Source organism: Sus scrofa, chromosome 1 (assembly GCF_054392235.1).
Source record: "Sus scrofa isolate SSC_HxYL_T2T_F1_AM1 chromosome 1, Sscrofa_HxYL_maternal_Yorkshire_Landrace_v2.0, whole genome shotgun sequence".
NCBI lineage: Eukaryota > Metazoa > Chordata > Mammalia > Artiodactyla > Suidae > Sus > Sus scrofa.
This window is the reverse complement of record NC_139383.1, coordinates 289,739,517-289,763,538: the sequence shown is the minus strand read 5'-3', so window position 1 is coordinate 289,763,538 and position 24,022 is coordinate 289,739,517. Positions and strand designations below refer to the sequence as shown.

Sequence of the window (24,022 nt, the reverse complement as noted above, 5' to 3'; positions counted from 1 at the left end):
ACTGACACAGTGGCAGATGACCCACCTGTCCTACCACCCTCTCCTCTCAGAGACAGTGCCCAGCGCCACCTGAAGACAGGCCCAGAAACACCACGTGAGGGGGGCACAGAGCTGAGGGGAGCCAGGCCCGCACACAGACGCCCCCTGTGTGGCTGTGCAGCCCCTCAGCCCCACCAGCTCAGGCTGCCAGAGCCTCTGCACCTGACTTGAGACACACGCAGGGGAGCCAGGGCCCTGGGAACACACAGCCCAGGTGCAGCCTTTGGCCAAGGACTGGTGGGCACTGAGGGTTCTGCAGCTCTGACATGTGCCCACCTGTCTCCACAGCCCCTGGGGACCAACAACTCACACCCACACCCAGCTGGAGCCACAGCACCCCTGGTCCTTCTCCCCTCATGCACCTGCCAAACCTCTCTGCATGGCTTCTGCCTGAGAACACGTCCTAAGAAGCAACTTTTACAAGAACCCTCACCTCAGTGTCTGTTCCTAGAAAATGAACCTAAGACAGATACTGGTTTTTGACGGTGAATTCTAACTTAATGCATGGTCCTTAAAGAATATTGCTTTGTTTGTTTTGTTTTGTTTTTTGTCTTTTTAGGGACACACCCGCAGCATATGGAAGTTCCCAGGCTAGGGGTCAAACTGGAGCTGTAGCTGCCGGCCTGCACCACAGCCACAGCAACACTAAATCCAAGCTGTGTCTGTAACCCAGATCCTTAACCCACTGAGCGAAACCAGGTATTGAACCTGTGTCCTCATGGACACTAGTCAGATTCATTTCCACTGAGCCACAATGGGAACCCCAAGAATATTGCTTTATGACTCAGATTCTTTCAAATTTGTTGAGACTAGTTCATGCTCCAGCAACCAGTTTTTAGATATAATACATGTATTTTAATAAGAATGAGCAACTCCAGCATACACAAATGCACACATACACATATATATGTATTTGTACAGGTAAAAGAAAAAAACCCTGACACTGAAATAGTCTAAATTCTTACTGGTTTGAGTCTGCCTGTTTTTGGTGCCAGTTGTTAGCTATATGGGTGTCAGACACACACAGACGTAAAAGAGCCTATCTTCCTAGTCACTTGTTACCGTGGCCCTCCCAGGTGATTCTCAGGCCACCAGCCCGGAAGGACTTTTGGGAACCCATTTCTTATTCAGAGAAAAGTGTCTGTCGAGAGGACACCCCATGCCTGAGCCCCACCCCTGGAGAGGCGCTCCCAGGGAACTCGCTCCAGAGGCGGAGCGAAGAGGCGCACCCTCTGGAAAGCACTCTGGGGCCTGGGGGAGGGCGGGAAATGCCACTTACCGCAATCTCTGTTACTAAAATATCAGTAATACTTCCCAACACAGTGACAAAGTCGAAGACGTTCCAGGCATCTCGGAAATAGTTCTGGAGAGAAAGAAGGGCAGTCAGTGCCAGTGGACAGACGCGGAGTCGCAGGCGGTGACCCCTGAGCAGGAAGGGGCCGAGGGGACCGCTGGGCCCCCTCAGGTGGGAGAGCACGGGCCGGGCAGGCAAGCAGGGCCCACGGCACCTCAGGGCCTGGGCCCGTGCGGAGCAGAGAGCCGCGCGTGCAGAGAGGACCCAGCCCCTCGCCCCTGCAGGGTCACCAGGGCTCTGAGGGCTCGGGGAAGCCCCAGCTCCACACGGGGAGCCCCTGGAGGCCCACAGAGGGCGGCCAGGACGCAGACACGTACCAGCACCCCGAAGGCGACGATCTTGAGCATGCACTCCATGGAGAACATGGACGTGAACACAACGTTCAGGCACTTCAGCATCAGCTCGTACTCGTAGGGCGCGTCGTAGAACTGCGCGGGGAGGGAGCGCCGTCGGCCGCAGCTCGGGGGCCCCGATGGCCTCCTGTCAGGGCTCAGGGGCCCCTGCTGGGCCCGCCCGCCCCCCCGCCCCGCCGCCCCCTTCTCCCAGAACCGCCCCGCGCCCCAGCCCACTGGAGACCGGGGACCGGGCCGGCACCTTCATCATGAGCACCACGGTGTTGAGGGCGATCATGGCCATGATGAAGTATTCGAAGGGGGGCGAGACCACGAACGTCCAGGTCTTGTACTGGAACGACTGCTTGTTCTGGGGCATGTACCGCGTCAGGGGCTTGGCGCTGATGGCGAAGTCGATGCAAGCCCTCTGCGCGGGGAGAAGGAGCACCCGGAGCTGGGACCCTGCACAGCCTCAGCCGCTCATCCGCACGCAGAGCCCCCTCCGGGGCGTGCGCCGGCCACACGCACTGCCCGCTGCCCCGCGCTGGCCACAGCAGCAGCCAAAGCCGCCTGAGGGCGAAGACGCCCACGCGGGAGGGAGCCCGCGTGGAGACGGGGCAGAGAGGGAGCCTACCTCGTTCTTCTCCAGGCTGCATTCCGACATGACCTTGTCCCCCTGCTCCTGGAAGGTGATGATGATCAAGGCCACAAAGATGTTGACAAAGAAGAAGGGGAAGACGACGAAGTAGACCACATAGAAGATGGAGAGCTCCATGCGGTACCCGGGGCTGGGGCCCTGCTCCTCGTAGGTGGCGTCCACCGAGTGTTTCAGGACCCTGGGCCAAGAGCAATGTCAAGCCGAGCTGAGCCCAGGGACGGGCCTTCTGGTGGTGGGCTGCCTTCCCGGTAGGGCTTGTACTCGGGTCGGCTGGGGGGGGCCTGGGGTGGGTGCCCTCCAGGTGCCTGAAGTCCTCCCCCCAGAAGGTGAGATGGAAGAGGCCCAGTGGTCCTGTGCTGCTCTGCTCCCTCCTACCTCACAGCAGGCCACCTGCTCACACCCAGCCTCACCTGTCTTCAGCATCGACCCTATCTTCTGAGGGGTGGTCCTCTCAGCACCCAAGGAAGCCCCCTGCCACGCAGGGTGGCACTGAACACAGACATTCCTCCGGCTGCCCTTCGGAGGCCAGTGGCCACACGGGGAGACACTGAAGAGGCCATCTTCCCTCCAGCCTCCAGCCACAGACGGATTTTCAGGAGGTCAGGGGACTGCGCTCTGGGCCCACTCTCCTCCTCTTCCCAGGCTGCCCACTCTCATAAGGCGCGGCCACTGCCCACCGGTGCGTAAAAAGCCTGTGGGCTATGAGCTTAGACCTCAAGCCTCCCTGCCCAGCTGCCCCTGCCCTGGCCTGGCCGGCCACGAGGAGCGCGGGCACTCACGTGGGCCAGCCTTCTCCCGTGGACACTGTGAACAGGGTCAGCAGGGCCCAGAGCACGTTGTCGTAGTGGAAGTCGTATTTCTTCCACTGCCTGGGCTGGGCTTCCACCTCCTCCTTCTCGTAATCCAGGTACTGGCCCCTGGGAATGGGACACAGGACGTCAGAGGCTAGAGACACAGGATCCGGACAGACCCACGCAGCTGCGGTCAGCCGACTTCTGGGAAGGGCGGGCAGGGCAGGGCAGAGCCGGGCACAGAGGGCCACCTGCAGTCCCGCTCCAGCTCCTTGGACTCGTCCGTGCAGTAGAAGAACTTCCCCTTGAAGAGCTGCACGGCGATGACGGCGAAGATGAACATGAAGAGCATGTAGACGATGAGGATGTTGAGGACGTTCTTGAGCGAGTTCACCACGCAGTCGAACACCGCCTGGCGGGGGGCAGCCGTCAGAGCCCAGGCCCCGCCCCGGGGGCCGCCTGCGCCGCCCTCCCTCCAGCGGGCCCCCGGACGGGGGGGCGGGGTGCTGGGAAAGGTGCTGGGGCCTGCGGGCCAGACGCTGCGCCTGGCCAGAGCTCGGGAGCGGACACGGAGGGACGGGAGCAGGGCCGGGGCCGCAGCCGCCCGGCCGCGGGCACCCGGTGGGGCGGGAGGGCAGCGAGGCCGTGGCCAGCCCAGGAGGGGAAGCCAGAGGAGACTCTCGCCCTTGGCCTAGGCCTCCTCCCAGGTTCTGCCCATCCGGAGGCTCCGCTTCACTGCTCTCAGGGGCCCTTCCCTGCTGCCCTGGCCCTGGTTCCTGGTTCCTGGTTCCCAGAGTGGAGGAGAGGCCCTGATCCTGCACTGCCGTGTACAGGGGCAGGTCCACAAGCGTCTCCTGAGACACTGCCCGGCACGCTCCACACGCCAGGGCCAAGTCCCCACCCGACGCAGAGGGACCCTGGCTGACCCCAGTCGCCCTCTGACGCAGAGGGACCCTGGCTGACCCGTCACCCCCGTCGTGGCCCCTCGCACACAGGTTATCAGCAAACCGCCTCTAACAGCTTCCACTTCACTTAACGTCTCCACGGCTGCATGGCCAAGCTGTTCACAACACTTCAGTGCATCCAGTTTGCGGTTTTGTTTTTTTGTCTTTTTAGGGCCGCACCTGAAGCATATGGAAGTTCCCAGGCTAGGGGTTGAATCAGAGCTACAGCTGTCGGCCTCCACCAGAGCCACAGCAGTGCCCGATCTGAGCCACATCTGCAACCTACACCACAGTTTGTAGCAACGCTGGATCCTTAACCCACTGACTAAGGCCAGGGATCGAACCCTCATCCTTATGGATACTAGTTGGGTTCTTAACCTGCTGGCCCCAACGGGAACTCCCAAACCACATCCAGTTTTGGAAGATCAAATGAATTTAAACACACGATCAGCAACTATGAGATTTTAGCACACCTCGAAAGCAACGCCCATGCTTCTCGGGCAGCCTTGCCCTCTCCGCGTCCCCTGTGACCCCACCTCTCTCAGCAGCCCCTCCCCCTGCACCACAGCTGCTGATGGAAATGCTCTGGCCCACCTGGTGCCGCCGGGTGAGGCAGAGGAGCCTCGCAGGACGTGTGCAGAACAAGCTCCCCTTGGGAGAGGGTCACAGGGCCTGTCCCAGGGAGACAACGCTGGGCCTCCTTAGCGTGGGGCCCCCTTCGCTGCACTCATCCCCACCCCACGTGGGAAGCTGCAGGGGGCCGGGCCAGGTACAGGCACACATGTGCTCACTCACATGCATGCACGTTGCTCATACGCTCAGCACACACGTATGTAATGCATCCCCACCCACATGTGGGAAGCTGCAGGGGGCCAGGCCAGGTACAGGCACACATGTGCACATGCACACACACCCCCAAACCCCACTCCAGGCTCTCACCTTGAGCTTGGGCAGCCGCTTGATGGTCTTGAGTGGCCGCAGCACACGCAGGACCCTCAGCGACTTGATGGTGTTGATGTCTTTCCCTTTGGAGCCTCTAGAAGGGAGAAGCCACCCATGTAGACAGGGAGGGTCACACCTGTGCCCAGAGGACCTGGGGACAGGGAGCCTCGGCCCTGCAGGCACCACAGGCCAATACATCGCCTCCCACAGGCTGCCTGGCCAAGGCCTCACCCGAGTGGACGGGGGCTGGAGACAGGTCAGCAACACCTGGTGTACAGGGAGAGCTGAGCATCTGGGTGGGACCACATCATCCCTGCACCCCCAGCACCTACCCCCAAACCAGCTTCCTCCAGCAACTGTGCTGAGACCTGCAGTGGGGATAAAGGGGAGGGCGGGGCCTGCCCGAGGAAGCCCATGAGCAGTGGGACACTGTGTCCATCAGTGCTGGAGCCTTTTGCAAGGGCTGGCTCCTCCTGCCTCTCACCCCCTGTGGAGGGAGGGCCTCCCTTCCTGTGCTCCCTCGGCTGCCCTGAGGCTCCCGCTGATGCTGTAAAAGTGCCAGAAAGGGCGAGGGCGAGTGAGGCCCGCAGGGTGGCAGTGAGGGGGAAGCGGGGGAGGACAGGGGCTAAGAAAGAGACAGAGGTGGATAAAGACGGAGGCAAAGCAAGAGACGGGGCAGATACAGGAAGCGAGAGAAACCAAGGGAGAGAGAAACAGAGAAGGAAGCGGGAGAGCGGGAAAGAGCCACAGAGACAGACAGGGACTCGGCGACAAGATCAAGAGAGACGCAGACAGGGAGGGTGTCAGCAGAGAAGCCCAGACCCAGAAGCGAGTTCTGAAGTCTAGGACCACAGGTCCAGACCAGTCCCTTCCCCCAGGTTCCAAGGAGCCTGCACATGGGGAGGGGGCAGGGCCCCCAGTGGTCTTCCTTGAGCACCAGCCACGCTCTGGGGAGAGGGAGCTGCAAGGCCCAGGCAGGCCATGTGTGGAAAGGAGAGCTGGGGCCCCCCAACCCCTTTCTGGCCCCAAGACCCGCCGAGGCCTACAGTCCAGAATTCAACAAAACCCCCGCCGAAACCCCCACCTGCCAGGTGGGAAAAACCCAGCCTCCAGAACACCAGTGACTCCCAACACCACAGGGTTCCTGACGCCCCGCCCGGCTTCCTCCCACTGACCTGCTGAGACCAGCACCGGCACAGAAGGGGACAGAGGAGGCTGATAAGGCTCCGGGGTGGGCGGGCAGACACCTGAGGGGTGTGGTGGGAGAGACGTGGCCATGACGTCCCATGCAATGCAGATTTCTGGGGCAGGCCTCTGCAGGAAGGCAGCCCTCTGGGCTCTGTGCTCGGAATGTCCCACGGCTGCGGCTCCTGCCTTTGTCTGGCTGGAGACCGCCTAGCTGGTTCTCCCCTGAAAGCCCCTCGCTGATGCTGACAGAGTAGCCACCTCCTTCCTGCCGTGTGAAGAGGAGGAGGAGGAGGAGGAACAGGGTTGAGAGAGGAACGGAAGGAGGGAGAAAAAAGAACAGCAGCCCAAGGCGGAGCCACGTGCTCCCAGGACGCAAACCAGGCCTTCCCGGACCAGGAACAAAACCTCCTGGTCAGCGCTGGTGAGGTCGCCTCATCTCAAACAACCCTTTCTCTTCTTTTGTCAATAACCTTTTCTGGCCCACTTTCTAGAAAGGCCTTCCATTGTGCACAGCTTGCATGGTAAACAGCTTTTTAGCCACAGGTGGGGTGCTGCCGGGCTCATCAATCTCTGGATAAACCCTCTAGACCTGCAGGTTTACCCAGCTGAGCTTGGCTTTTACAGACCTGGTGGCCGTGGCAGGATACAGGGATACCCCACAGCTCCGGGGATAAACAGAAACACCCTCTGCACCTGCCTTGCCGTCCCAGGGTCCACAGGGAGTCCCTGCCCACCCGAGCTCCTGCTGGGTGTGTGGAACTGGTCCTCCTTCGCAAGGCAGGTCAGCTTGAACCAGCAGAGGGTCCTGCCCAGAGCCAAGCCCCAGGCCTTCGCTCCACAATTTCCAGGTCCATGAACATGTTTGGCATTTGTTGGCCAGAGTTGGCCTGGATCCGATTTAAAGACCAGACTTCTAGGACGGGACTGGGTTCGGGGTAGGTCTCGGGTGGATAAAATTTGTTCCAACGTGATCCTTTATATCCAGAGTTGAGCATACCATCTTCCTACATTTTTTTTTTAATGAGAACTAAATTCTAGGAATTTGCAGAGAGAGGGAGAGGGAGGGGGAAAGGAGATATGTGAAAACTGGGCTAAGGAGAAATCTTACACATCGTCTCCATAAATATTAGTAACTAGAAGGTCTCTGTTAGTATCTATCTGTATATTTGTCTGTGTCTATATATGCTATGTTGTGATGTTTTTCTATCTCTGGATGGTACTGCCAAAATTACCTTGAGAGCTCTGTTTAGTTGAAGGCAAGTACTTCTAAGGATTGGGTGTTCTAAAATCATAAATATAAAAGAAACTAACACAAATGCATCTCAAATTCATACAATCTGGGATAACCTTTGGTAAATGAAACCTAGTTTAAGTTCATTGGTTTAATTGAAACATGCGTGTCTTTAAAGTTATCAACACTGAATATAATGCAGATTAACAAGTTTTATTATACATGGATTTACTAAGTCAAATCCACGTTATCTCCGTCGCAAAATTTGTCAGCAAAGAAGAAATAACTTAGGCATTCCCACAGGTTTGATCCCCAGCTGGGCACAATGGGTTAAGAATCCAGTGGTGCTGCAGCCATGGGATAGGTCACAGCTGTGGCTCGGATTCAGTCCTCGGCCTGGGAACTTCCATATGCCACAGGTATAACCAAGAAAAAAAAAAGTAAGAAATAATCTCGAATGATGGCTGATTTTATGTGATGTCTCATGAATTTTTCACGGGTCATCTAAACATAATTGTTGGGAGCAAACGATTTAGATATACCTGCGGGATGAGAGTTCAGAGACAAACACCTTAGCAACAGTTACATCTTATGTATACTAAAAACAGTTTCCAAAACCTTCTTAGTAACTTGCTAAGTTAAGTGATACAGAATTATTGCCTTCTGAAATTGGTCGCCAAAACTGAGGCCCAGACAGAAAGGACTCAACCTGCCTGTGAATGACACTCCCAGGCTCCACACAAAGCGGCCACAAGAGTATCTATAAGGACTGTGGCACATGTGGATTCCACTTCTGCAAAAAATGACCCCCCCATGGCCAGACTTCTGCCATTCTCATGTCCTTGAAATACGGCAACAGTCTGCTCCTGCATCAGAGAAACTAAAGTAGATTTTAAAATGGCTGTAAATTAAACAGTCAGGGCTGCAGGTGGGGGCGGCAGCAAGATGGCTACTTGGATTTTCCTGGCTCCTCAGCAAACCCCACTGGCTGGTTTTCACATTCCTGAGCCCATCATAGTACATTTAATATGACTTAAATAATGCATAGATGTTGGTGAGGAGATTTCTACAAAATTTCAAAAACAGTATGTAAAATGATTATATTTTTTATGACTTTGCATTTAAAATATTGCTGGTTATTTTTTGGAATCTTTTGTTTTTTGGCATTTGGCGCTGTTTTTTATTGTATTTATAGTCATACAACCATCATCACAACCTGATTTTAGAACATTTCCATCCCAAACCCCCAGTCCATCCCTCTCCCCAACAACCTGTTTCCCTTGGTAACCATAAGTTTTTCAAGGTCAGTGAGTCTGTTTCTGTTCTGCATGTATCCTTTTTTGTAGATTCACATTATAAGTGATAGCATGTGATATTTGTGTCTCATTGTCTGACTGACTTCACTTTAGATAATTTCTAGATCCATCCATGTTGCTGCAAATGCCATTACTTCATTCTTTTTTATGGCTGAGTAATATTGCATTGCATACATGTACCACATCTTCTTTATCCACTCCTCTGTTGAAGTACATTTAGGCTGCTTGCATGTCTTGGCTATTGTATATAATGCTGCAATGAACATTTGGGTATGTGTATCTTTTCAAGTCATGGTTTTCTTTAGATAGATGCCCAGGAGTGGGATTGCTGGATCAAATGATAATTCCACTTTTAGTTTTCTGAGGAATCTCCATACTGTTTTCCACAGTGGTTGCACCAATTTACATTCCTACCAACAGTGTAATGGGGTTCCCTTTTCTCCACACCCTCTCCAGCATTTATTGTTTGTAGACTTTTTGATGATGGCCATTCTGGTTGGTGTAAGGTGACACCTCATAGTAGTTTTGATTTGCATTTCTCTAATAATGAGTGATGTTGAAAGATTTTCATGTGTTTTTTGGCCATCTGTATGTCTTCTTTGGAGAATTGTCTGTTTAGATCTTCTGCCTATTTTTTGATGGGGTTGTCTGGTTTGTTTTGTTTTGTTTTGTTTTGTTTTTTGTTTTTTTTGGTATCAAGCTGCAGGAGGTGTTTATATATTTTGGAGATTAATCCCTGGTCAGTCATTTCCTTTGCAAATATTTGCTCCCATTCTGTGGGTTGTATTTTAGTTTGGGTTTCCTTTGCTGTGCAAAAACTTTTAAGTTTAATTAGGTCCCATTTATTTTTGTTTTTATTGTCATTACTCTAGGAAGTGACTCTGAGAAGATATTGCTATGGTTTATGTCAGACAGTATTCAGCCTATGTGTTCCTCCAAGAGTTTTACAGTATCCAGTCTTATATTTAGGTCTTTAATCCATTTTGAGTTTACTGCTGGGTATGGTGTTAGTGTTCTAATTTCATTCTTTTACACACCACTGTCCAGTTTTCCTAGAACCACTTATTGAAGGGACTGTCTTTTCTCCATTGTATATTCTTGCCTCCTTTGTCACAGATAAGTTGACCATAGGTGCATGGGTTTAAATCTGGGCTTTCTATCCTGTTCCACTGATCTATATTTCTGTTTTTGTGCCAGTACCATATGGTTTTGATGACTGTAGCTTTGTAATATAATCTGAAGCCAAGGAGACTGATTCCTCCAGCTCCATTTTTTTTTTTCCTCAGGATTGCTCTGGCTATTTGGGGTCTTTTGTGTTTTCCAAATAAACTTTAAAATATTTTTTTCTAGTTCTGTGAAAAATGCCATTGGTAGTTTGACAGGGATTGCACTGAATCTGTAGATTGCCTTGGGTAGTATAGTCATTTGACAATATTGATTCTTCCAATTCAAAAGCCTGGTATATTTTTCCATCTGTTGGTGTCATCTTTGATATCTTTCATCAGTGTCTTATAGTTTTGCCTCTTTAGGTAGGTTTATTTCTAGGTTTTGTTTTGTTTGATGCTATGGTAAATGGGATTATTTCCAGAACTTCTTTCTGATCTTTCACTGTTAGTATATAGAAATGTAGTTGATTTCTGTGTATTAATTTTGTATCCTGCAACCTTACCAAATTCATGGATGAGCTCTAATAGTTTTCTGGTAGCATCTTTAGGATTTTCTAGGTATAGTATCATGTCATCTGCAAACAGTGATAGTTTTACTTCTTCCTTTTCCTATTAGGATTCCTTTTATTTCTCATTCATCTCTGATTGCCATGGCTAGGACTTCAAAACTATGTTGAATAGAAGTGGCGAGAGCAGACATCCTTGTCTTGTTCCTGAGCTCAGCGGGAATTCTTTCAGCTTTTCATCACTGAGAATGATGTTATCTGTGGGTTTGTCATATATGGCCTTTATTATGTTGAGGTAGGTTCCCTCTATGCCCACTTTCTGGAGGGTTTTCAATCAGAAATGGGTATTGGATTTTGTCAAAAGCTTTTTCTGCATCTATTGAGAAGATCATGCGGTTTTTATTCTTCAGTTTGTTAATATGGTGTGTCACACTGACTGATTTGCAGATATTTAAAAATCCTTGCATCCCTGGAATAAATCCTACTTGATCATAATGTATGATCCTTTTAATGTATCACTAGATTCGGTTTGCTAGTGTTTTGTTGAGGATTTTTGCTGCTATGTTCATCAGTGATACTGGCCTGGAATTTTCTTTTTTTGTGGTATCTTCGTCTGATTTGGTATCAAGAGTAATGGTGGCCTCATAGAATGAGTTTGGGAGTGTTCCTTCCTCTGCCATTTCTTGGAATAGTCTCAGAAGGATAGATGTTAATGTCTCTAAATGTTCATAGAATTCACTTGTGAAGCCATCTGGCCCTGGACATTTGTTTGTTGCAAGTGTTTTAATCACAGTTTCAATTTCAGCACTTGTGACTGGTCCATTCTTTTCTATTTCTTCTTGGTTGTCCACTTTATTGGCATATAGTTGCTTGTAGTAGTCTCTTTTGAGCCTCTGTATTTCTGCGATGTCCATTGTACCTTCTCCTTTTTCATTTCTAATTTTATTGATTTGAGTCCTCTCTTTTATTCTTGATGAGTCATCTTGTTATGGGTTTATCAGTTTTATTGATCTTTTCAAAGAACCAGGTTTCAGTTTCATTGGTATTTCCTATGGTTTTCTTTGTTGCTGTTTCATTTATTTCTGCTTTGATCTGTACGATTTCTTTTCTTCTGCTAACATTGGGTTTTGTCTGTTCTTTCCCTAGTTGCTTTAGGTGTAAAGTTGTTTATTTGAGATTTTTCTTATTTCCTGAAGTAGGCTTGTATTGCTGTAAACTTTCCTCTGAGAACTGCTTTTGCTGCACCCCACAGGTTTTGGATTGTTGTGTCTTCATTGTGATTTGCTTCTGGGTATTTTTTTAATTTCCTCTTTGACTTCTTCAGTGATCCATTGGGGGGGGTTGTTTGTTTTGTCTTTTTAGGGCCATACCTGTGGCATTTGGAGGTTCCCAGGCTAGGGGTCAAATGGGAGCAGTAGCCACTGGCCTACACCACAGCTGCAGCAGTGCCAGATCCGAGTGGTGTCTGTGACCTACACCACAGCTCACAGCAATGCTGAATCCTTAACCCAGTGAGAGGCCAGGGATCGAACCTGTGTCCTATAGATACTAGTCAGATTTGTTTCCACTGAGCCACAAAGGGAACTCCTTCCATTGGTTGTTTAGTAGCATGTTGTTTAGTCTCCAAGTGTCTGTGTTTTTTGCAGTTATTTCTTGCTGTTGATTTCCAGTCTTACAGCATTGCGGTTGGAAAAGATGCTCGATACAATTTCAATTTTTAAAACTTTACCAAGGTTTGATTTGTGGCCCAGAATGTAATCTTAGAGAATGTTGTATGAGCAGTTGAAAAGAATGTGTATTCTGCTGCTTTTGGATGGAATATTCTATAAATATCTATTAAGTCCATCTGGTCTAATGCATCATGTTAAGGGCTGTGTTTCCTTGTTGATTTTCTGTCTGGATGATCTGTCCATTGCTGTAAGTGGGATGTTACCAAAGTCCCCCACTATTATCGTGTTACTGTAGATTTCACCTTTTAAGGCTGTTAGCAGTTGCCTTATATATTGAGATGATCCTATGTTAAGTGCATATATCCTTCAATGGTGGTATCTTCTTGGATCGATCCTTTGATCATTATGTACTGTCCATCTTTGTCTCTTATAATATTCTTTATTTTAAGGTCTATTTTATCATTAGAAATGAGTATTGCTACTCCAACTTTTTTTTGATTCCGTGTGCATGGAATAATTTCTTCTATCCTCTCACTTTCAATGTATATGTGTCCCTAGAACCGAGTGGGTCTCTTGAAGGCAGCACATATAAAGGTCTTGTTTTTATATCCATTCAGCTACTCTGTGCCTTTTGGTTGGGGCATTTAGTGCATTTACATGTAAGGTAATTATTGATATGTATGCTTTATTGATATTGTTTAATTATTTTGGATTTGGTTTGGTTGGCTTTCTTCTTCCCTTTTCTTGTTCTCTTATCGTTTGATGTCTGTCTTTAGTATTGCATTTAGATTGCTTTTTATTTGTGTGTGTATCTATTGTAGATTTTTGGTTTGTGGTTGCCATGAAGTTTTGATATAGGAATATATATACACAAGATTGTTTTAAGTTGTTGGTCTCTTAATGGCAAGCGCATCTCCAGTGTCCTGCATTTGCACCCTCCTCGCCTCACGTTTCTGGCTTTGGTAGCACATTTGTGTGTGGATGATTTCCTACCTTTACGATATGTATGCCTTTACCGGTGAGTCTTTTCATTTGCACGTTTTTTGTTTCTAGCTTTGGCCTTTTCTTTTCCACCTACAGAAGTTCCTTTAGTATTTGTTGTAAAGCTTGTTTAGTGGTGCTGAATTCTCTCAGCTTTTGCTTGTCTGTAAAGCTTTTGATTTCTCCTTCAAATCTGATTGAGAGCCTTGCTGGGTTATCTTGGTTGGAGGTTTTTCCTTTCATCACTTTATCATGCCACTCCCTTCTGGCCTGCAGTTTCTGCTGAAAAATCAGCCAGTAACCTTATTGGGGTTCCCTTGTATGTTATTTGCTTCTTTCCCCTGTTTTCAATATTTCCTCTTTGTCTTTCATTTTGGTCAGTTTAATAAATATTATGTCGTGGGGTGTTCCTCCTTGGGTTTATATTATATAGTAGTCTTGTGCTTCCTCAGTTTGAGTGAGTGATTCCTTTTCCATATTAGAGAAGTTTTCAGCTATTATCTCTTCAAATATTTTCTCTAGCCTTTTCTCTCTCCCTTCTTCTTCTGGTACCCCTATAATACAGATGTTGGTGTGTTTAAAGTTGTCCCAGAGTTCTCTTAGGTTGTCATCATTTATTTTCAATGTTTTTTCTCTTTTCTATTCCACATCAGTGATTTCCACCAGCCGGCCTTCCACCTTGCTTATTCATTCTGCCTCTTGTGTTCTGCTATTGGGTCTGTCTAGTGATTTTTTTATGTCAGTTGTTGTGTTGTGCATCTCTGCTTGCTTAATCTATAAATCTTCTATTTCTTTGTTCAGTGTTTCTTGTAATTTGTCAATATTTGCTTCTAGTTTATTTCCAAGATCTTGAATCATCTTTACTATCATTAGTCTAAAGTCTTTTTCATTGAGGTTGCTAATCTCCAAATCTTAGCTGTTTTTCTGAGCTTTCTGCTCATTCCTTTATCTGGGTCATAATTCTCTGCCTTTTCATTTTGTATAGATTTTTTGCACGGTCTCCTTTTTGTAGGCAATAGAGTTGTAGCCTCTCTTGCTTCTGACATCTGCCCCCCTTGTGGCTAAAGTTGATAAGGGGGGTTGCTGTAGGTTTACTGATGGGAGGAACTGGTACCTGCCCACTGGTAGATGGAGCTGATTCCTATCCCTCTGGTGTATGGGGCATTGTCTCTGGGTGAGATTAGAGGCAGCTGTGTGCCTGGGGGTCTTTAGGCAGCCTGTTTGCTGATGGGTGGGTCTATGTTCACCTGGTTATTGTTTGCCCTGGGGCTTCTAAGCCCTGATAGATAGGGCCACGTGTTTCCAAAATCCCCACCTCCAGGGGAATTCACGCTGATGATTATTCCCAAGACCTCTGCCTCCAAATGTGCCTCCTCTTTTCCCAGGAGATCCTCCAAGATCTGCAGGTAGGTCTGACCCAGATTCCTATGGAGTCTCTGCTTTGTCCTGAGACCCAGTGCACATGAAAGCCTGTGTGCACCCTCCAAGAGCAGAATCTGTTTACCCCAGTCCTGTGGCACTCCTGCGCACAAGCCCTGCTGGCCTTTGACACCAAATGCTCCAGGAGCTCCTCCTGATGCCAGATCCCCAGGCATGGGAATCTCCTGGGGGTGAGTCTTTCCAGTCTGTGGGTTGCCCACATGGGGTGTATGGGATTGCTTACTTGCACAGGTGCCCCCTCCTACCATCCTGATGTGGCTTCTTCTTTATCTTTTAGTATAGGATATCTGTTTGGCAGTTTCCAGTCTATTTTGTTGATGGCTGTTTCACAGTTGGTTGTAATTTTGTTGTTTTCATGAGAGAAGTTGAGCTCCAGTCCTTCTACTCCACCATCATAATCCCATCTCGCATGCGATGCTTTTGTACCCTTGGAGCTCTCTTTTACCGTCTCTGGATTTCAGGTAAGTGGGCTCTCACCCAGGGAGACGCACAGCACTCTAGGGAGGCTCTTCATGGTCTGAAGAAGTGACCAAGTTGTTGCTAATTCTGGAGCGTTTACCTAGATTTAAAGAAATACTTTCTCTAAAGCTATCAACGATTTGGTAGAATATACCTTTGTGAACAAAGATGAAACATTTATTTTTTTTTCCCAACCTGATCTGCCGAGAATTCAGAAAATTTCAGTGAGTATTTTTATTTTCATGACACTATATTTATTTGCATAAGTTCAATAAGATTCTATTCTCCTGGTAACGAGATATAACTGGAAACACTGGCTATATTACTAAGGCTTTGACTGAAAAGGTATTGAAGGTAAAATCTGATAGCCATGTCTTTGGCTTGGTTTTCTGGCTTTGAAAGATTTTGAGAGTTCAATCTGAGACTCCTTATGCAAAGTTTCAACAAAGCAGTCTTAAAAAGAACTTATATGATCAGTCCTTCTTCTTGCTGCACTTATATAAATAATCAGGCCAAGTTTAATACAAGCAAATTAGTTTTACTGTGATTATCTTTGGTTAAAGAAGTGTGGAGGCAATATAGAGAGAGAAATTATGTTTGCTCCTTTATTGATATTAGATTCTAGTCCTAATCATTGTTTTGAAGTTTTATCATACACCTATAAACTGGACTGGGTCCTGAATTCTTCCAGTTTCCTCAAATATCTGGCTCCGACTCACCAAACTAATGTTTCCAATTTTCTCCCACCCTCTGATTTGAAATCAGTCAGAACAAAGACTGCCCTTCAATCTCTTTGGAAGGGACGGTGCAGAGTCCTCCTCACTACCCAGATGGTAGTCAGACTTCAGGGATCTGAACTTGGGAAATATATTTCAAAACTAAAGAAGCCCCACCTGACATCTTATCCTGTATAAATGCTGGAGACCTCTGAATCCAACTGGGAGGAAGAAAAGTAGCTGACATCAAGGTGGATTGCTTCGGCCCAAGACAACAGATCAAGACTTTAATCATGAAACTCTTCCTCCTTTTTCTGTCCTTTACTCCTGCATTGGCACAAAGAGACAACAACCTCATCTTTAGCTCGCAGACCCTTACTAACGGGGCTCTCCACTCAGACTGCTGAATCTGTCTCCAAAGATTCCAATCTACCCACGACTACCTAGATCAGATTTGTCTCCACTTGCTAGGGGACAGCATCAGCAGCACCCACCTTGGCAAGGCATTTAGGGAGACCATTTCAGGTGAGGGTAAGAAGGTTTTCACAGGAAAGAGCTCTCTGTTAACCTAAACCAGACATACCCCATGCTCTACTCAACTCCCTAGTACACCTTTCAAATCTTTTGATCATACAATACTATGCCTAACTTGTTGGTTCCTTGCATTTAGATCAAAGAAGAAGAAATGAAGAATAAGTAATTAACAGATGACCAGATCACTTCCTAGCTTCCCCTTCCACAAGCTCATGAACAAACTGTGTGAATGAGACAGTGTCTAAAGAAAGATCACAAGGAGTCCACAAGCCTGCACATAATGGGGGGTGGCAACGACTCTGACCTCAACGATTAGCTGAGATTACCTCCCTGTTTCCTTTTAAAAGCTTTCATGGCCAAGCAGAATCTTGGGAGGTGGTTTTGGGGAGCCGCTGAGTCCCCCATCTCCCCAGACTGCCAGCATTCTGATTAAAGGCAATTTTCTAGCAAACATTTGTGAATATTGAATTTTCAAGTGGCGTGCAGTGGGACCTGACTCAATACCATGAGAGACTTTCTTCCCACATACACTAAAACCCTGAGGGACCCTGATTTAAATGGGTGATCAGAGCAAACCCTGGGAATAAATCGATCACCTGGCTAGGTGTGAATATGCCTAAGAATATAACCACTAACGTCTCCTTAACTCTCGGAGACACTGCAGAACCCCTGCTACGACGTCGGCTGCCCAGCAAAGACCCTTAGACTCTCTGGCCAAGGTTCGTCCTAATAATAGGATAGCCTTTGGTTATCTTTAGGGGAGCAAGAAGTTGTCTGTGCTGTGGCCAACACCACCTGTGGCACCTGGGCTGACACTTCAGGGGAAGTCGAGACGCAGCTACCTAAGATCACTGAGCAAGCTACTTGGCTCAAAAGGGTGACTTCTTCATGGTGTCTTTCTTTGACTGGTTTGGGTCTCAGGGACCATGGCTCCAAAGCACACTCCAAACTTGAGGAATTATCCTGCTTATAATCCCCATGGTGTTCAGTGTATTCACTCAAAAACTTTAAATGCCTGTTTGTAGCTGGTAACCACTAGGAAAATGGACTTCCTAAGACTGGAATGTCAGAAAAGGAGCAAAGAAAAGACCAACATAAGGACTGTGAGCCTGGAACTGTGACCTGTGAAAAGCAGCGGGATTAAGCAAAAACATCACGACCCACGGTTATCACATCAAACGTCAAAGCTGCAAAAACTGCACAGTGGTGGCTGAGTGGAACGCTAACACCTAAAATTTTGATCAAATCTCTCAGCTGGGCTGACGGTTTGATCAAAACGGGAGAAGTGTTGTTTTTTTGTTTTTGTTTTTTGAAAGAGAGAGAGCAAGAGAAGGGGGAGGGAGAGAAGAAGAAGAAAAGAAGGAGGAAAAAAAAAAAAGAAGAAACAAGAGGCCCAAGGTAGAGCCACTGGCCCCAGGACAGCAAACCTGGACTTCACCGCAGTTTCAGTCCTTCCCAGGATGACATTTCCTGGCCAGCACTAGTGAGGTCACCCGTCTGAAACAACCCTTCCTCGTCTCTTGTTAATAACCTTCTCTGGCCCACTTTCTAGCAAGGCCTTCCATTGTGTAAGGCTTCCATCATCATCAGTCGTATCATCGAAAAACCCCGTTAGACCCCCAGAATCACGCCGCTGAATTTGGTTTTTAACAACAGAGGTCAGTGCAGACCCCCGAGGAGAGGCTGGCATTTCAGGGAGGCGTTGTAGACAGGAAAGAGCAAAGAAAGCCCATTTCCAGAGAGAAGAGACACACGGGAAAGTGCCTCAGGATGTCAAACGGCCCCCAGCCAGCACGCCCCCTGCGCTCCAGGCCCAGGTTCCCAGCCTCCAGCAGGCAGTGGGGACGCCCCGAACACCAGGGGCCGGCCACGCCCAGCCCAGCCCCCGACCGGCCCAGAAGTGAGGTGGGGACATGTGGCCTGGGGACCCAGCTCCTGGCAGCATGCAGCCCAGGTGGTGAAGGAAAATGAGGAAGGGGAGGAATGGCGATGAAACGGCCCCCCAGGAGTCGCCAGCGTGCTGCGATGTGGGGCGGTGTGAGGAGGCAGAGGGAAAGCATTACCCCATGAAGCTCCTACCGAGAGTCCAGCAACAGGAGACAAAGAGAAGAGAGTCAGTGAGGGGCCTCCTGGGGCTCGGCTGTGCCCACGCCCTCCCGTGAGCTTCCAGGAGAGGCCCCGTCCCTCGGGAGCTGTGTCCACCAGGGTCTTACCTCTGAATCCCGCCCACCACATCCCCGGAATCCCCCCAGCTTCCTCCGAGCCCCCAACACCTACCTCACACCCAACCATGCAGGGCTGAGGGAGCCAGTCCAGGCGAAGCCACGAGAGGGCTGAGGGCCACTCCCCAGGGAGCCACAGAAAAGCACCCAGCACCCCGGTGGGGAAACAGCCACTGCACCCACCGCACCGGCTGACCAAGCAGGGCCGCCCACGCTTTCCGAAGGCTCTGAGGCCAGCGCCGTAAGCCAGAGGCTTGCGGTCTAATTTCAGCACTGTGGGGTGTGTCAGGCACAGAAGGGCCTCGCGGCCCTTCCAGCCCCACAAGCCCAGCCCCAAGCAGAGACGACGGGCTAGAGACAGGCTTGGAGGCCAGTGGGGCCCCTTCTTCCCTCCCCCCTGCATGGGACGCAGCTCTGAGGACTGCAGTCCACCAAGAGTCAGAGCAGATGTGGGTACTTACGAGAAGGCAAACGCCACCAGGGCCCCACTGACCACAATGAAGTCCAGAATGTTCCACAGGTCCCGGAAGTAGGCACCCGGGTGCAGCAGCAGTCCCAAATCGATCATCTTTAGGAAAAGAACAACTTTAGAGCACAGAATATCACAGAAAAGAGAGACACTGCTAGAGCCCACAGGCACAGGGTGCGAAAGAATGGAGGGGTCATGGCTCAGGTCACTGTCAGGGAGGGGACACAGCTCAGGTCAGTTCATGCCAGAGAAGAGGACATGGGTCAGGTTACATCCTGTCAGAGAAGAGGAAATGGCTCAGGTCAGGTCCTGTCAGGAGGGGACACGGCTCAGGTCAGGTCTGTCAGGGGAAGGGCCACGGCTCAGGTCAGTTCTCGTCAGAGAAGGGGCGTGGCTCCGGTCGCGTCCAGGGCCCCTGGTGCCTGAGGTCCTGTGCGGGGGGCACTGCCCACGTGATGCCCTTTGCAACCCTCACCGTGGGTCTGGATCTCAGTCCCTTGACTGAATGACCCTGCATGGTCCTGACGGGTAAGGTCCTGCCTGGCCCCCCACCTCCCACGTCTGGACGGGAACCCGCTCCATGGACGGGCTGCAGGCCCCCACTTCCCAGGGAGCTCACAGCCTGCAGACCCTCCAAGGGTCAGCCTGCTCTGGGGGTCCTGCCCGTCCCCGAACAGTGATTCTGGCAGCCACCTGATTGTCCCCAGGCCTCAGAGTCCCCGTTTGTAAAGTGGGAGCATTATCCCTCCTCCCCCCCACCCCGCCCCGAGCAGTTTGCAAGAGAAGGGAAGCGAGCGCAGAAACGCGCAGAAGCCACGTGCGCCACCAGGCGGGCACACCCTAACCGGCACTGCGGTCAGACGCCCCTGTGCGCACACCACACAGCACACCCGTGAGACACGCGCAAGCCACACGTCAGACTCAGATGAGGAACAGCCCTGCCAACGCCTAGAGGCAGAAAGGAAGGTCACAGCAACATCGGGTCAAACGCTCGTCCTCCACACCCGCGCTCCTTGGGCCCTGCGGCCACCGCCCTCCCCCCAGCTCTCCTCTCCAGCCTGAGGCCACAGCCCTGCCCTCTGCTGAGACAGCACATCCAGGAAAGCCTGTGCCCCTCGGCTAGTGGAGACCAGGGGCAGTGCTGACCCGTCTCCCAAGTCCAACGTGACGCTTAACAAGGGTGGCCTCGTGTCTCCACGAGACGCCCTCTGCGTGCAGGCTCGTGTGCCCTCGTGTCCCACACGTGTGCACGTGTTCCCTCACTGGGCACATGCCCAGGGCACACACGCCTGCCCCAGAGGTCACGGGCCCCGGCCCCTCCCAGTCAGAGGGGATGAATGAAGCCCTGGGGTCACCAGGGCAACCCCGCCTCTCACCTTTATGACCATCTCGAAGGTAAAGACACCCGTGAAAATGTAGTCCATGTACTTCAGAACCTGGAACCAAAGGAGGGACTTTTCTCAAAGGCTAGGCCGGAACCGCAAGCCAGGCCACTGCAGCAGCTCCGGGCCTTTTCCTCCAGGGCCAGGAACAGACGACCTGCTGGCGGGGGCCTGCAGGCAGTGGTTATGGGGAGGGGAGGCGAGGCGAGGCGAGCGTCCCCGTGGGAGCCCACCCTGCAGAAAGGCGCCCCGTGCAGCGCCCTGGAGGCACCCCCAGACCTTCGTCCCCAGAGCACGGGGGAAGCGCGCAGGCCAGCAGACAGGACCCCAGCACCGCCCGGCCCCCTGCAGCCCGACGGCCACACTCACGTTGTTCCTGGGCGAGTCTGTCTGCACGGGGTCCTCAGCAGCCAGGGCGATGCTGCTCAGGGCGATGACCACGAGAATGACCACCTCAAAGTACCGCATGGTCACAATGTAATGGCAGAAGCGGCGGAGCCTGGAGGGCAAAGCACGGGTCACCGAAGGCCCGCCCGCGGGCTGGGCTGGCCCCTTCCCGCAGGAAGGTGTCGCACCAGAGCCAAGTTCTGCTAGGTGTCCCTGTGGTTGGGAGACAGCGGCCAGGTGATGGACGGGGACTGAGATTCCTCAGAGGGTGTCCCAGGAAGGGGTAGGAAGGCTGCAGAAAGCCAGGGAAGGGGTCGGCCAGCCGCAGCTCTCAGGCCAAGGTGGTCTGGCCTGCTCTGTGACGTAAAGTTCCACTGGGGCACAGCCACGCCCGCGCGTCACCTGCCGCGGGGCCCACGTGCCCTCGACAGGCTTGCAGACTAGCGGCAGGTGGGGTGCAGGGCAGTTCAGGGAGGGGAGGCTGAGCACCAGCAGCCCATGGGGAGCAGGGCTCTCCTGAGCTCAGCAGACCTCTGACCTATGCTGGGCCCAGGGCCCTTGTCTGGGCCCCAGGGCATGACACACCAGCGCTGCAGTCACCTGTCCGCCTCCACTCACCAGTTGGCACTGCTGACCTACTCTGTTCGGGCACGTTCTGGATGGGACACAGCAGTGAGCAAGACACCAGTAAACAATGAGACACAAGCCAACAGGAGACTCTCAGATGCTGACAAATGCTACAACACGGCGGTGGACAGTGACCAGGAGGTCAGCAAGGGCCGCCAGGTGGACAGTGAAGCCGGCCCCGGGAGATGAGCACATGAGGCAGACGTCACTCCTGCCACTGGGAGGGATGGGCTCCCAGGCGTCCCTCCTACCTCCGAGGCCTCAGCCGCAGCCCTGCAGCGCCTCCAATGTGCTCCTCTCCCCAGCGCTTAGTTCCCAAGGACACTGCAGCCACAGACGCCCACGCCTTCCTGTGCCTAGAAGGCTTGTCTCCTCCTCATCCTGACCACTGCTGTCCAGCTCCACCCTCCACACGCCTCAGCACCGCCCTTCTGAGGCCCACAGGTGACCTGCTGGCACTTCTCCCTCCTCACTGAGACACTTGGCCTTCCGCGTCCGTGACCTCCATCTCAGGCTCTCTTCCGTCCCAGCCCTCTTGCCTTCTAATCAACAGTTGCAGGAGGACCCGCTGTGGCGCAGCAGACGCAAACCCGACTAGTACCCATGAGGATGCGGGCGTGAGCCCTGGCCTCGCTCAGTGGCTCGGGGACCCGGCACGGCCGTGAGCTGCAGCATGGGTCACAGACGCTGCTCGGATCCAGCGTTGGTGTGGCTGTGGTGGAGGCCGGCAGCTGCAGCTCTGACTGGACCCCTGGGCTGGGAACTCCCGTGTGCCGCAGGTGCGGCCCTGAAAAGAAAAGAAAACAAAACAAAAAACAGTTGCAGGTCTCTCTGGCGGCCGAGTTTCCACCTGCTGACCCCAGATGACGCAGTCACACGCCACCCGCCAGCTGCCCCAGGCTCTGCAGGGTCTGCATTCACGGCCCTCAGCTCGGCTGGGCCCCCAGGCATCAAGCGGCGACCCTGTCATCCTTGACAGCTCCGTCCCCTTCAACATCTAATTTACCATAAAACCCTGAAAACTCTACTTCCAAGAGTTCGCCCCAAGCAATTTGGCTCCAACCCTCTCCACCATGGCCTCCCTCATCCAATCGCCACGTCACTTCTGAAAACCACGCCCGCCTACTGCGGGGCCTCCCTGGCCCCGTCTTCCCACAGAAGGGCTGTGCTAAGTGCAGTCTGGGTCACCACCCACTCCCCAGCTGCCCACAGGCTCCCAGCTTCCCGAGGCGCCCTGGGGACTCCTGCTTTCTCCACAGGACACACAACAGCCCCGGTGACCTCCGTGCTTTTCCACCCAACCGTCTTCGGCCGTCCTGGGCCTCGGCCTTTCCCTTCCGGCGCACTGCGTTCTCCCTGCCTCCAAGAGGCCCTGTCCTCCTCTTGTCTCAACGCCACTCACCCTTCAGGCTCACCCGAGATCTCTCGCGCCCTCCAGGAAGGCTCCTCCAACTCTCCCACCGGCTCCCAGACACCAGAACCTCCCTCCCTACCTCTGCCACACGGTACTTATCCACTGGACACCACAGTCGAGGCTGGAGGCGGGGCCCCTGCCTCTTTCCACGGCCCTCTTACCCCAACCCCCGGCCGAACAAGCTCCCAACGGATGTGTGTGGAGTGAGGGAACGAGGGAGGATGGACGAGCGGGTTGGGTGGAGAGACTGCCGATGGCCAAGGGCAGAGGGACCGGCCGGACAGACGGGAAGTGGACGGAGCATGCGTCCCCCCGACCTTGCTGCTCCGACCCCCTCCGTCGCGTGGCCCCGCCTTTGCTCTGCCTCCCCCTCCGGCTCGGCTCCAGTCCCACTTGGTCTCAGCACCCCTCCCAGTCTGCATCGCCATTCCCAGCTTTGTGTCTCCTCTTAGCTCTGCCCACCACGGAGGGTCTAGTATCCCCTCCTGTCTGTCCTGTCTGCTGTCTGTCTCTCCCTCTAGCACACAAGCTTAATGAGGACGGGGCCCTTGTCTGTTCTGCCCACTACCGAGCATCCCCAGCACCCAGAATGCTGCCTGGCACGTGAATATCGACCGAGCCCATACAGGCAGCTGGAGTGATGAGTGGATGAGCGATATCTGTGACCGCACGACATAAACAGAGGAGAGAACACCTGGACAGACCTGTCGGTGAACGCGGCCACACACATGGACAGACGATGGTGGGCGTGGCGGGAAGGGGGGCGGACGGCAGCTCGTAGGCAGAAAGGGTGTAACCCGGTGCGTGTGTGCGGAGATGAACAAATGCCACAGTGGGGCTTAAAGCCAAGGCTCTGGGACCAGCTGTCTGGGCTCAAACCCTGGCTCCACCACTGAGCCGGACAGGCTGCGTGTCTGTGGACACAGGCCTTCCTGTGGCTTCACGTCCTCATCTGCCAAGTGAGGTGACAATAGCACGTGCTTCCTGGACTGCTATGATCATCAGAACATTAACACAGGGAAGGGCCAGCTCTCATCCAGCACATGCTGCCACCGTGTGCACATGGATCACGGGCCAGGACGAAGGGGACGGGCACAGGACGGGAGTGGGGGACGAGACTCACAGGTTGGAGGGGCTCAGACAGAACATGGAGCTGTACGGGACAATGGGTCGGGGGCCACTCCTCATCACGTCATCAGCTTCCACCTCCTTCTTCCCTTCTGCTTGGCTTTCCAGGTCCACGTTCCCACCTAC

General features: G+C 52.2%; 1 protein-coding gene across 5 annotated transcripts in view; it reads right to left on the bottom strand.

The window, feature by feature from the left end:
- The window catches only part of CACNA1B (calcium voltage-gated channel subunit alpha1 B), a 197,337-nt gene that overhangs the window by 58,729 nt on the left and 114,586 nt on the right, over nucleotides 1-24,022 (bottom strand). For 3 of the 5 annotated variants that reach the window (XM_085002325.1, XM_085002321.1, XM_085002329.1), the window contains exons 21-31: nucleotides 23,892-24,018; nucleotides 20,710-20,839; nucleotides 20,335-20,394; nucleotides 18,951-19,057; nucleotides 5,058-5,154; nucleotides 3,426-3,586; nucleotides 3,163-3,300; nucleotides 2,360-2,561; nucleotides 1,988-2,152; nucleotides 1,711-1,821; nucleotides 1,319-1,402 (exon numbers count right to left, since the gene is read on the bottom strand). In XM_085002325.1, coding sequence (XP_084858451.1) covers nucleotides 1,319-1,402; nucleotides 1,711-1,821; nucleotides 1,988-2,152; nucleotides 2,360-2,561; nucleotides 3,163-3,300; nucleotides 3,426-3,586; nucleotides 5,058-5,154; nucleotides 18,951-19,057; nucleotides 20,335-20,394; nucleotides 20,710-20,839; nucleotides 23,892-24,018 — 1,382 coding nt within the window. Of the gene's footprint in view, nucleotides 1-1,318; nucleotides 1,403-1,710; nucleotides 1,822-1,987; nucleotides 2,153-2,359; nucleotides 2,562-3,162; nucleotides 3,301-3,425; nucleotides 3,587-5,057; nucleotides 5,155-15,885; nucleotides 16,061-18,950; nucleotides 19,058-20,334; nucleotides 20,395-20,709; nucleotides 20,840-23,891; nucleotides 24,019-24,022 lie in introns of those variants that run through there. The other 2 variants (XM_085002334.1, XM_085002337.1) reach the window with 2 other exon arrangements.